At 37.2% G+C, this 14,199-nt stretch overlaps 1 protein-coding gene across 1 annotated transcript in view; it reads right to left on the bottom strand.

Annotated features, from left to right (window-relative positions):
* Nucleotides 1-2,061: 2,061 nt before the first annotated feature.
* SYT10 (synaptotagmin 10) overlaps nt 2,062-14,199 on the bottom strand; it is a 45,127-nt gene continuing 32,989 nt past the window's right edge. Inside the window, exon 7 of the mRNA XM_048301032.1 lies at nt 2,062-13,294. Within this exon, the coding sequence (XP_048156989.1) occupies nt 13,223-13,294 (72 nt within the window). The 3' untranslated portion in view covers nt 2,062-13,222. The remainder of the gene's footprint in view (nt 13,295-14,199) is intronic.

Genomic DNA, 14,199 nt, shown 5'->3' with positions numbered 1-14,199 from the left:
CTGCATTTTAAAATTCCAAAGGGGAGAGTAATAGATCAACTTAAGCACAGTGGGCACGTTAAGAAAAATCAATGCATGTGCAAATCAGAGCACTTGCATTGCTCCCAAAATGCCACTTTTCAGAATGTGACGAGTGATAAAGATTTCTGTCTTTATTCTGCCATAGACTTAAAACTTTTAAAATAATGTTTTGTGTTACTGTAACCAGCATTGTGATCAACTGAGCTGCATCCAAGCAGCACAGAGAAGGGAGTTCATTCAGGACCTTTTGTTCTGAAAATACCTGTGTCTGTCTTTCGAGTTGAAAAACAGGTTCTGTTATCTACAGCAGAAGCAGCAGGAGGGCTTTTATTCAACTTTCAGAATGATATAGTAAACAATATTGTGAGAAAATCATATTTCTGTCTCCTTATCTGAACCAATGTGTTTTAGCAGGATAAGAGGTTACTATATATATTTTATAAATCATTTGCTACCTCCTTATGCATCACAGCTTTTCCTTTGGGAGACTCCCACATATTCCATGCAAGGTACAAATCCATGTAGAGGAGTGGGAGTTTTGTGGTCTAGAAGATGGGAGATCTGGATTCACTTCTGATCCCTGATTTTCTCTGCATCCCTTTTAAAGGTGTGGTAGTAGTGTGCAGTGACTGAAAGATAGTGCTTTTCTCCGAGTGCAAGCATACTCAATGACTTGCAAAATTTTATCATGTATGTTTTTTTCTGGGCTTCGTTTGCCTTTCTTTCTTCTCCTCTTTTCCTGACCAATCTTCTACCTTCTGGTTCTTGCACCATTTTAAGATGCACATCCTCCAGCTTCTCTGCAGGCTAGGAAATTTGATTATTGTAAGGAATGAAGATATATTCGGGAGTGACTGAAGCAGAAGGATTAGGACTTCATGCAGAAATTATATTTCACAGACTGCAGTGAAATCTTAGAGATGGTTGTGTTGCTTCTATGCAAATTGCAGACAAGTTTTCAAAATAAACTACAATATTCATAACCCTGAGAACCCATCACTCTAATGAAAATTAGCATTTTATATGTGAAAGAGAGAATATTAAGATTAAAGGCAGTGGCAAACTGGAATGATATTACCCTTGCTAGAGAAGGACAAGCAGTTTTTCAAAGGAAACAGAATCTTTCAATCAGAGATGTGAACCAAGTCCCTGAATTGAAGCAGAGAACTGAATTGCATTTGATATCTTAAACCTGACTTAGGATAGATTAATTTTCAGCCAGCAGAGATCAGAAACAGGATGGGAACCTCAAATATATATATCTAATTTCACTTCAGGAGAATTACATAACTCTGCCAAAGGGCAACTGCTTGTATGCTTTTTCTTACCTCAGGGTTTGTAGTATGGAACTTAAGCATCAGGTAGAATGGAAATAGATCACATCCAGATGATACTGAGCACTTATAGCCTCATTTTCCTCTTTAAACAGTCCTTGTAAGTGTCAGCAAAGATCTGACATGCTTGAACCTGCCTAGCGTGGATCATTGTTGCTTCAGAAGTTGTTGTCATTAACACCAATTCAGTTTAAACATAAGTCCTATTCAAATCTGGCTATTTTTTCCATTTAATGGTGTTAAAGTTCTTGTCTGTTTATCTACATGATTGTGCAACTAGAAGAAAGGAAGATGGAAATTAAGCTTGTGTCTCTTTAGTGAAATACTTCAATATTCTTAAATACTGTAATAATATTAAATTGAATAGTTAATCCATTATTTAAAACATGGTCTAATGACTTTGGAGATTACGGTAAACAATATCATAGCAGGAAATGGAAGATAATGTGAAAAGAATTGCACAAAGTAATAATGGAACTGCTTGATTTAATTGTTTTCACTCAAAGGCACTCTGTCTTGAACCTTGCAAATCTGGTGGCAAAAATATCCTTTGCTTCTTCATAGTGTAGAATTTTAAAGTAACAGTTTCATGAGAAGAAAACACCTTGGATATAAACAGGGCTGCTAAACTGGAGGCCATTGTAATCCACTGATCTTTATTTACTTTGGAAAGTTTGGTTTTGTAAGAATGACAGAAAAAGGTGAGTAATTTTAATCACTTTATTTCTTGTTCAAAATACATATGAAACAATTAGAATAAAATTATTTCAAATGAATTATTTTATTTTTCTTGTCTTTTTTAAATATAAAATTATCACAAACTGTACACTTCATAACATCTTTTGAGGTTTCATTGTTACATATTTTTTTCAGAACTGACAAATAGATTCACACTTTCTAGAGGATACATTGTAAAAATACTGAAATGTGTTACAGCTCTCAAAGGCTAGTGCAAAAAAACCCCATTTACTATCAGTAGTACAATTTATGTTGTCAAGTTTCACAAATGGCCATTTAGCGCATACAAAAAGCCAGTAACACAAGTTCCAAAAGTTTTGTTTTCTTGTCTCTATAACGCAGAAGCCAAGGATATTGACTTGAACAATGTCTAGGTATCAAATCACAGACTTCATTTAAAAAGTCACATCATGAACACTGAATAAAGGGTACTAGAACAGTCAGGTATTTAATATTAGATCTTGGTCAGCCAACACCACATAGCAAGAAGAGACAAAATCTTAGAAGAACTTGCAGTTCTTTGTAAGCTACATAGACTTGGCAACATTTCTGATCTAATCATAAAGATTATTTTAAAGGTAGGGAGTTCTGTTAGAGTTTGGCCAGTTTGGGCCTAATCCATAACCCTCATTGTCAGAGCAAAGATGCTTATCCTGACAGTGTGCTGGGTGCTTTCTTTTAAGATTTCAAGATACTAAATATTTAAATATGAGTAGGTTTTTTTAGCTGTCAATATTTCTTATGGCCAGGAACTCCATTTTAACTTCCTACCTTTTGAAGCATACACTCTGGAGAATGCCTTCCCCACAACAAGCATACACTAGGAAAACATGATGTTCTGTGGCTAATTTCTGTTCTCCTCCCCCTGCTTCAGTTTTCATGAGCATTGCACTGAAGCCAGTCAGCTTGAATGCAGCATGGACTACAAGCTTGTGGAAAGGAAGGAGAAGCTTTTGGGACTCCCCTTGTGGTGGCTGGAGGAGCATCTGGCCGGCTCAGAGGAATCAGTGCTGCAGTCCTGCTGCCTGAGGTGGTGGGGACTGGGCAGAGCTGGGCAAGGAAGAGATGCCTTCTGGCTTTGCCTGCTCCCATCCCAGCCATCAGGGCTATACTGGCATGGAGGGAACTGAGATTAACAGGTCAAAAGTTAAAAAATATTTCACATGGTTTGCTGAACAAACACCCTTGTGATGTCCCTCAGAAAGTGGAGAAAGCACAAGTCAGAAGTGCCTCTCCAAATCAGGATGCCAGCAGTACCTACTTCTAGGATAGAAAGCTAGCCATATCCCATCCTTAGACATGTGCATTTAAGTCCAACATATCCTACAAAAACCTAAACAGAGAAGAATAGAAAGAATTTAGACCTACACTTGGAAGAAAGAGAAACAAGGAGCAATACTAAATATATATATATACTTTTTTGTTCTATTGAGAAACAGTTTTCTATTTATTTAACAAAATTAAATTTTGTTCAATATATTCTCCATAGAAATATAGACTGAGAAGAAGTGCTTTATATCTGATGTGCAACAGGACTATCTAAAAGTTCCATATGAAAGGTTTAGTCTATACACACACCCTCTGAGCTTCAAAACAAAATGGCATTTTGTGGAAAACTGCAGGCCACCGTTAAAAAGGAAAAATCTGTAAAAATACATCACCTCCATGTCTGACTACATAGACCAGACATTTTTATTTACCAAGTCAGGCAGCTGAGGCTCATCTTTCCTACCAGTATTAGTAAAATCAGCATTTGCAATAATAGCTCATACCCTAGAGATGCACTGAAGTCTTCTAATATAGTCTGAGTTGTCAGAAAGTGACAAAAATTCATGGTGCATGTAAAAGAAATCATTCTGCTTGCCTTGGGCCTGGGTTCATTTCACGAGAGGCTATGAGACATCATCACGCCCAACCTGATGCGGAGTGAACTGAAATCAAGAGCAGTGGTCCTGCTGGATCTCAGCACTGGGCTGTGCTTTGAGAGGAAAGGCCATATTAAAAAGACCTACAGAATGATTTTGCTGGATACATTTAATGGTCTATTGTCATGATATTAAGAAAATATTTTCATTTTAATTAATACAAGAACAATAGGCATATAAAGTAGCAAGTGATTAGCTTGAAAAGAAAGCTTCTTTTGAAAGCGTGCTAGAATTCTTGTATATTTGAAATAAGGTGATGAATAGATTTTTTTAGCAATGCAAAATATATAAATAAATGTGTATTGTTAATACTACACCTTAAGAGGCTGAACTGAATCACTTTTATTGTGCTATATTGTTTCAATAACTATTAAATCTACATTAGATACATTTACCATTTTGTGTTTTTCTTGAGATAGCCCAAAAAGGGAGGTGGAATATTCTAATTCTAGTCAGAAAAAGTCACATAAAAAAGCAAAATGCCTTTTGACAGCACCTTTATATCTTGCTGCCACAGATATTTTTTGCTGAAAGGCTTTTTTACTTTTTTTTTTTGCATCAATATTAGTTCCAGTGCATGAGTATATTGGTACTTTAGTACCACTTTTTGCCCCACTAGAGATGAAATTATAAAGTATGGTCTTAAGAAAAAGTCAATTTTTAACAACAGTATGTGAAAAAAGGCAGAAAAACTCTAAAAACCATGTTGGTATAATTTGAATGAAATCTCTTTTCTCAGCACAGATTTCTCAGCCCTCTTTGGGTAGGACTGCTCTTTGACTTCATAGACTGCCCTGTGCCTGGAGGGCAGGCAGAATCAGAGCCAGAATTTTAGGGGCTAATCCTCAGAGCTTCTCTGAAACCTGCCTATGACCTACAATTGTTTGTCTGCTACTGGCAAGAAGCTAAAGTGCAATAGTGCCAGGCTCCCTTTCTGAGGAACACAGAAAAGGTCCAGCTGTGCAGATTTCGGTTGCTGGCTAAAATAAAGCTATACTTTCTCATTAGTGATTTTGATTCCCTAGCCCAAAGTTACCTTTGGGGACTAAGAACTGAAAAGGTCATAGGTTTAAATAAATGAATCAGGTTCTTGTGCTAAAATTAAGATCATTAAACACTTATAATACATAAAGCTTGAAAGGAATAAATGTAAGGGTGTGAAGTTCTCTTTGGAGAACTCCTTTTCAATTTTCTGTGGTAGCCAAATCTCCATTTACATGAAGAAGAAAGGTACACCCATCCACACACCTATTTGACAAAAATAATAACAGCTGGCAATTCTCTGTCTTGTTCAGCTATGCAGTTATTTCCCTCATAACTATTATTACACAATTAAGCCTCAGAAAACCACGGTAAGGGAAGTAATGGTCCTCTATTGATCACTCTGATTTTTAATAAGAGGCAGCCACTCCCAGGGTGAAACATTCACAGTACACCCCCTCCTATGTGACAATTTAGGACAAAGGAATAAGAATTCATTATTCAGCCAAACCTCCATGAATACGAAGAACAGGAGGAGAAGGGATTTGGCTGGAACCTCAGGACTCTATTCATACACAAAGACCTGTGGTATATTCAGTGAGAAATACACCATAACTGTGACTTCAGATTTTTGAGTCATCAGAGAATTAGTGCCTGCAGCAAACTAATGACTTGTCCACCATTGTGAGGTGTTAGCTGAGGCTTGACTTGAATAGAAAACCAGTACCTTGTGTACCACACCAGCATTTCCAGAGGTGTTTCCTATTGGTGATTCAAGCACTCTTTGTCAGAAGCTTTGATAATGTGAAGAGGTGATATTATATAAAAATGCTTTTTCAACTATTAGAAATTTTCCAACCTATGTCAGGTGCAAATAAGTAGGAGGCCATTACAGCATCTAGAGAGGAATGTGTCAGAGTACGTGCAGGAAATGCCCTTTTTTTGCCTCAACCGTGCTGCGAGAAAAAGATAGGGGGGAAGGACATGCCATGAGCAACTACCAGTGTCCTTTGCACTGTGAATCCACTGAGAGCAAGATCTGTGGGAGGTGAGAGTTTTTTTTCTTTTAAGAACAGACTCAGGTTCTAAAATTGGCTCCCACTACCCTCGTGAGCTTGCAAATGGCCCCACAAGATATGAGGTAGGAGAGTCACATCAAAAATCCCTGTCTATTTGGAAGTATTTGTTACACATATATTTTTCTCTATTGAAAAGACTATTCAACCCCCTTTTATACTCTCCACTTTTCCTCTTAACAGTTTTGTTTTGTTTTTTAATTTTTTTTCTTTCTAGAGGGCTCTTTTCATACTCTATAGGCTTTCCTCCTGTTCTCTTGTCTCCTGTTCATGGCTCAGATGTCACAAGAGATTTTAAACATCTTCTTGTTCAGTCCTCTTCACTTCTGATCCTATTATCAGTCTCAACTCATAGCACATCAAAAAAAGCAACTCGACCCTTTTTGCTCTCTCCTCTTGCAGACTGTTTTTATGGGAATGTATCTGCTTCACAAAAACATCCAACAGCCTGCAATTTCTCCTGAAATTAACCTAGAAAGTGCCCCAAAAAAGCAGATTCCTTTTTGTCAGTGCTAATTTAAGTGCCTAAAATTCTTGTCTGTGATGTTGACAAGCATTTGTTGGAACATTTCTGATATTTGAAATTACACAAGGCCAGACAGCTGGGAATTCTATACCTGCAGGAAAATATTACTTTTTTAATCAGAAGCACAGTATTTCCTTTTTAACCTAAGAGGTCCAAGGATATCAGGTCTTAAATCTGTACCATTATTCTACACAAAAAAGCAACTTGAAGCATGTTCTAGAGCTTTATTTATTGTACAGAAAGTTTTTATTCCCTGCTCTTTTTAAAATTTTATTTTCCTCATGGGTAGATGCATGGATAGATTTACTTTACTTCAGCAGTTTGAATTTTTAAGGTATGAAAATATCTCAAAATGTTTAAAAGCTGTCTCTCTAAAACACATATATGCTTGTTTTTTGAGGGAGAAGAAAATTGAATAAAAGGTATGTTGCTGCCATGAAAACATGTTTCTGGCACTCTTGTCTAATCAATGACTTTGTGAGCCCTGAAGTTGTGATGAAATAGCTGTGGCCTCATCCTTTCCTTGGTCTGTCTTCAGTTCTCTTTTTGTGTCAGGCTTCCCAACTTCATCTCTCCAGGGGAGAGGCAGGATATCACATTTCTTTAATTTTTGCTGGGTGTTGGGACACTGTGTCTGTTGTAACTGTGCCAACCCAGGCAGTCTGAATGGATTTGCAACTTTTCTTTTAGGGAGTCTGTGAATACGCCACTTCATTAAAAATAGAATGGTATTTAAATATTTAATCTTAAATATGCAAACTTAAATATTTCAAATAAATGGAATTGAAAATAACAGTCTATATGCATATTTGTGCTGCCCCAGGCTTTTCCATCCATTAATGGGAGAGCAACCAAGCCTATTTTCCCTCTGAACTACAGTACCAGCTTGCATCTCCAGCCTGCTCAAACTTAAATCTTGTCTGCTCTGAGTCAGAGCTCTTGATCTTTCTGTGCCTTTTTTCCTATGCCTGTTTTATTTCACCATTTTAGATGAGATGCATTTTTCAGACTGGCTATAGCATCAGTAGAGTCTCCCAGGCCACCAAGATGGACATTAACATTTTATAAAACTCACTTGCTGCTGAGAGACACTCCCCTGCCAAACATTTTCTGCCCATTTTTTCCCTTAAGTAGACTTACAGAACTCACCTAATTCAAGACCAATAGTCAACTCAACATATTGTATTCATAAATTATTACAGAGCAGCTCCACTTTCATCCCAGCAGCTCTGTGACTTCCTGCAGATCCAACTTCCAGAACACACTGCCTTGATTTATATTTCAGGGAGTCATCATTTCTTTTCCACAGGAGGGAGCTTTGGTATTCTGGCAACCTGTATAACCTGTATTTATATGTATCAGTTATATTTTGACAATGTTGACACTGAGGATCTTCAGTAGCATTGACGTGGATCAGCAACACAGGCTTAGCCACAGAGTGCTGTAAGAAATGTCCTCCCTTGGATCAGCAGGGCACAAACACTTGTCCTTAGTACCAACAAAGTGAATAGTCCCCATGGTGGCACAGTACCAAATTGATTTTTCCTGTCCTGCAAATTTAACATGCTTTGTGCCCTTCCAGATGACTGAGTCCCATGTAACACGAGTCATGGTCTACACTTGGCTGGAAAAAAATTCACATGGCAATACCAGAGGCATTCTCCTCTCTGAGCCTGTAAAGAGGTTTCCCAGCAACAGCAACATTGTAGAGGTACTATCAGATAAAACATAAAATCACAGCCCTGAGCACCTGCTATCATCAAGCATCCCTTACCACTCAGCACAAGATTGAAGGTGTTAGTTCCATTCTCCTGACCAGATTCCCCCGTGAAATTTAAATCCCACCTGCAGCTTCACTTTCTCTTAGATTTCTAGCTCTTGGTTTCCTGTGCACTGTTAAAAAACTGCCAGTTTCCAGGGTTAAGGAAAAGGGAAAGTGTGCAGATATTATTCGCCTGGATGAGTAAACAAAAGACACTTTTTGAAGTTAAGGTTTTCTTTGCCTTGGAAAAGGCAAATGGCTGTGATCAGCACCTCAATTAACTCCTATGCCTAATGCTTATGCTTTTTCAGGAATGTGCTCCTTTTGTGCTGTTTTACAGCAGAGAAAAAAAGGATAAGTGATAAAACTACTGAAATTATTATCAGTTTCAGGAGGAAGGTTTCCATTTCAGAGCACTTGCAGTTGCAGTGAACAACTTTGTGTCTACTGCCACAATTTCCTTGGTCTTTCCTAATTCTGTGGTCATCTCTGTGCCATGATTTAGCTGTTTTCAGAGAGCTCAGTTTAGACTGGCAAGCCTCAGAAGCTAAATGAAAGTGAATCTCGAGTTAAACTGAGTCTCTGCTGTGGTGTGAATGAGAGAGAAAATGTCCCATCAAATCATGCATTTGTATTTCTGATATATATGGTATATTTTATCCATATTTTGGATGGTCCAATACATATTGCATGAACTTTGTCCAAAAGTCTCCTCCCTGTCTGATTAACATACACGTCATATTTTAACGCTTACAGAATTTTCAAGCATGTTCATTTGTATGAAATAACATCATAGGAACCTTTCAGGTCAAGGAACTGTCACTCAGTACAGATTTGTGTTTATCATGAACTGAAATGTATTTCTGATTAGGTGTGGGTGTTCTGTTGTAACAGAAGTGCTAAATAATAGCGATTGTACATCCAGCCAGTGCAAGTACTTGTATGTGCAAACCTGGGTTTTTGCGTGGTTGAATAAGGTGATTTTCAAATTTTGCAGGCACATTTATGGATCTCTGAAAAATTTTACATTTTCAGCAGAAGAAGAACTCTATTACTGAGTTCTGAAATACTCTTCTTTTAAATGTTTGCTCACTCAAAAATTACAGTCAAATGATTTCGGGTGTATAAAGCCTATTAAATTAATGGAGTATAATAAAAAGTTAATACATATAAAAGTTTATAAAAAAGAGATAGCAAAATAATCTTGGAACTAGACTGTCATGTATATGTTGTACATCATCATGTTAAAAATTTTTAAAAAGATTACATTGAATCCAATTAAAAAACTGAGAAAGAGGAGAAAAGGATGGGTTAAATGAGCCTTTTAACTAAATTTTTTCTTAATATTGCTCCAAAAATGCATCCACAGAAAGAAATTAGGTAAGTAATTGCTTTTCCCCTTAAAAAAAATCAACCCAATGAAAACAGTTATTGTTAGTTCAATATTTTCTTCAAAAATATTGAATGTGGTGCTGATTCTTTAAGAAAAATATATAGTTTTTTTACTTAAACATAAGAAGTCAAAGGAATTCCATTTATAGAAGAGGAAATTTTGCAGGGGAAGTTCCTGGCCACTTTGTCTTTGGCTAATATTCATATTCCTAAGCCCAGCATAGAAAAAAGATGGTGGGGAAAGAGCTCGTTGCTTGCTGGGAGGGCGAGGAGAAGAGCCATGTCAGCAGAACTGTATGGTTCTGGGATGCAAAGCTGAGGCCATGGAGTGCTGCACATGACTTAAATCTTCTTGAGCTTGTGCTCACCTGTGCAGTGTGAAAGTATTAAAAAAAGCTAGGCTGTGCAAAATACAATTCTTGTTAAGTACTAGTGCTGTTTCCAGTAAACTGCTTCAAGAAAAATAACTCAGGCCTTTAGGAAATGAAGCTTTTTTAACTGTTGTAGAAGTACTACAATATATTTTACACCAGCCTTTTGCCACATTTGTTTCTTCCCAAATTATGCTAATGTATGAGATATGGGAGAAATGTAGATAAGCAGGAAAAAAAATCAGGATGGGAGCAGGGAACTTGCAACTTCTTCAAATTAAAATATCTAAAATTCCTAAATAAAGATATACATTGAGCAACCTATTCCTTGACTTAAACTGTGCTAAGCTCTTCCTTGGTGCTTCTGTGATGTCACTGAGAGTAACTTGTGAGCCAGGCCCTAGAGCTGATGGATGGGTTATATACTAAGTACATATCCTGTCCCTTGAGATGGCTAAGGAAACAATGGGGAAAAAAAAATATTTTTTGCTAATTCTATTAATCACTGCTAAGGGAATAAGTATAATTAATTAGGGGATCATTTTTGAAGTTAGACATCCTGATGATTTTGCAGCCTGATTTCTCCTAGATGCAGAGCACCCATCCATCAAGTTTAGACACTGAAGTCATTCACTATTGTTACTAACAATACCAAAAATAACACAACAAGGGGGCATAAACTGAGCCTTTGGTATTTGACAACAATTAAAATTTAAGAAAATGAATCTCAAAATACCTTACTACCTATGATGAAACATACAGGATACTCATAGAGAACAATAAAATAGGTAAAAATACGTTGCTCATTGCTGAACACCTATGCTACATTTGATCGTGAATTTGTTCGCTTTTTGGATATTAGGTGCAAAAAAGTGCAAAGAATATTTAGTTAACTGTTACAGTACCACATTACAAAAAGTATTTTCTAGGCCACAAAGGCCACTGCAGATATAATTTATATTAAGATAAATGTATACATAAAATAGTTTTTCAATCTCCACATATATATACATATACATCTGTTTCTATATCAGCCTTGCGGAATCATGTTGAAAATGATCTAGGCCACAGAATTTCGTTAGGATAATAATGATGGGAGGAAAAAAAACCTCACAGAGGAGAGTTTGTTCTCCTATTAAAAAAATTACTCATCCAGAGCAAATGGAGGAATGAAATTCTGCAAGGCTGCTCTGTATTTATGGTGATGAAAATACAATCTTAAGCAGGGAGGATCAGTGTTCAGCATTAGCAATCCTCTCTGGGAGAAACCATTTCTGCCTAGAGGCTATGAATTACAACCTGAAACAGGCATTCAGAAACTTGGGCTGGAGCCTTTTCTTTTTTCCCTTTTCCCCTTTTTTCTTTCTTTTTTTTTTTAATTTTTAATTTTTAAACACTGTCTGAAAGATTGATTTTTATATTTATTTGCTTGCTTGCTGTGTTCATAGGCACAGGAGCCAAGGTACAAAATCTACCCCCTTTTTTGACTTAGATACACCTGTAGTGTTAAGACCAGCCCTGCTAGCTTTCCTGGAGCAGTTAAGACACTTCCAGGCATGTTTGACTGTTTTAGAGATTAGTCAGTGGCAAGGAGGGACTGGATCTTCAGGAACATATTCTGTGCCAACCAGGCTAAACCAACCCAAAATGGTTCTTCAGAAGTTTGCGAAAATGACCTTTTGCCTTCATATCTAGATTAATTCTCAAAATTTCTTTCATTATCCTAAATCAATCTTCCACTGACATTTTTCTCCTGCATGATACTTCTGCAAAAATGCTGTCTTGGAAAAAACATGGTCTCCTAATTTTTCTTTATATATATTGCAAAGATACAAAAAGTGCCACCACCACAACTTTTTTGTGATTGCAGTCCAGGTTTCAAAACGTCAGACCCAATCATGCAGTCTTTGCTACACTCTTCATAGAAAGAAAGAAAAAGAAAAAAGGAAAAGAGAAAGTAATTATCTTATTTATCTGATTGAGGTAAACTGCAGTGTTTAGAGACAAATCCATGAAATATTATGCAGTTCTCTTCTAGTTTTTAAATCATCTGACAACAACCAATAGTTTTTTGCATTTGCTGTCACTGTGTATTCTAATAGATGAGTTAACTTGCTTGTAAAATAGCCACATTTCAATTTCTTTCTTCATGAACTGACAGAAAACACATCTCAAATTCATATTTAGCATATATGTCTAGAGGCATCCAGCCAGCAACCAGAAACTAAATTCCATGTGTGCTGTGCACTCAGTCAAAATAACTTCAAAGAAATCTAAGTCTGTCACATTAAATCAAGAATCACAAAAATGTTGTAGGTAACTGCAATATTTGGTCAATTTTCTGAAGAGATAAATCACATAAAATAAATTCCTTTACTTCTGAGCATTGTCTCCTCTGCAGTTTGACTTGTGTAGAGACGCAGCTGTCATCATGGGTGCTGGAAGGTTATAACTGCATAGATCCAGTTCTCATACCTGTTCCATTAGGGCTGGACTAAAACCTATTGAAGTCAGTAGATCCTTCTCATTGCCTTCAGTGGACTTTAAATCAGCATTTCCTCCCTGCCCAAGGAATGAACTGATTTTCCAGATACTCAAAACATGACAACAGTTGGTTTTTTTTCATGCAACATTCAGCTTGAAGTGCTATCTTGCAAAGTCATAGAGGATTTAGTGCAATTTAGAAGAAATTGACTACATGAGCTGTATATGACTAATTGCTCTCCCTCAAAAGAATTAGGTGTTAAAAGCTGCAGTAGTTTTGAATTGCTTAAGGGATCTTTTTGTTTGATTTCTTTGCCTATGAAAAGATATAGGTCCCGTCAAAACACTGCTTGAATATGACACTGGATATATGCCAGAGATAAAACAGGTGAATGAATTTGCACGAGGCAGGGTTGTATTTGACTCGAGTCAACTTCATTCATACATTAACAAATTATTATAAACTGTCATATAAGACTTGGAATAGGAAAAATGTATTTTGATAAAAAAATATGGATACAGTTCATCTGCAGAAGCCAAACCTTCTGTTTATGTAGATGTGAGCTATGAGGGAGCTTTGGCCACTGACCATGATGAATCCTCTCCTGCTCCCTAGGGTGTAAGCGGTGGTTTGGGTGAGGAACAGGATCCCTGGCTATCAAAACTCGTTGCTCGGCCAGGTAGCTGCAAGAAAAGTGTTATTTTTACAAATGTCATCATACCTGACTGTGCATCATGCTCTTTGCAGAGGATGAGAGACTCTCTCAAAAAAGAATCCAAACCACATCTAGACCCTTTCTAGTCTCTAGATCAAAGTCTCTGGTATCAAAGTCTCCAGCAGAACTAATAATGGAAAGAAAACCTCCTAAGTGACCTTCTTAAAATGCCTCTGGGTTGTTTCACAGGACTGGGTTTATTTCACCAACAGTGGCGTTACCTCTGTCTCCAAACTTACGTAAACCAGACAGAGCCATGAATCTCTAAAAGACACTTCTCTGCTGCCTTGACTCAGTTTCCTTGCCCCCACACTCTTGGTGTTTTACTGAAACCTTGATGTTATGCTTTTTCTACCTGCCACAGGACATGTTGTGCAGCCATGTGCTACAGAATTGGGAAATCAAATGCCTCAGGCAGCAACTCATTTTTCTCCAGAGGTTGCTTTTGTGATGGGCTAAACAGTGCCTCTGTGTCCCTGCTGCATCCTAAGCCTTCAATATGTATCTTTCTGAGGCCAAAGCTGTGAGGATTTTGTGTACAGAACACCAACAATATGTGGCCACAGCAGATCGAAGAGGGAGTCCAGCCCTGGGAACTTGTAGATATAATCACCCCAACATCTGAATAAGCTTCCCGTAAGCGTTTGTTGAATAACTCTGGAGGGAGCTGCTGGTATGTTGCCACAATTTAGCCTAATTTGCAGGCCAGTTCCAGATTAATGTTTTAGCAACAGCAGTTTATGCCAAAGATTTTTGAATAGGAAATGATTGCTTTTGAAATTTTTGCAAATGATCTCTTCTAAGTAGCTGTAAGCTCTTTATCATAATATCTGGAAATGTTAAATGTCTAAAAGTACTCTTACAATGCTGTCA

This window comes from Corvus hawaiiensis, chromosome 4 (genome assembly GCF_020740725.1).
Source record: "Corvus hawaiiensis isolate bCorHaw1 chromosome 4, bCorHaw1.pri.cur, whole genome shotgun sequence".
Taxonomy (NCBI): domain Eukaryota; kingdom Metazoa; phylum Chordata; class Aves; order Passeriformes; family Corvidae; genus Corvus; species Corvus hawaiiensis.
This window is presented reverse-complemented; position numbering and strand designations above follow the sequence as displayed.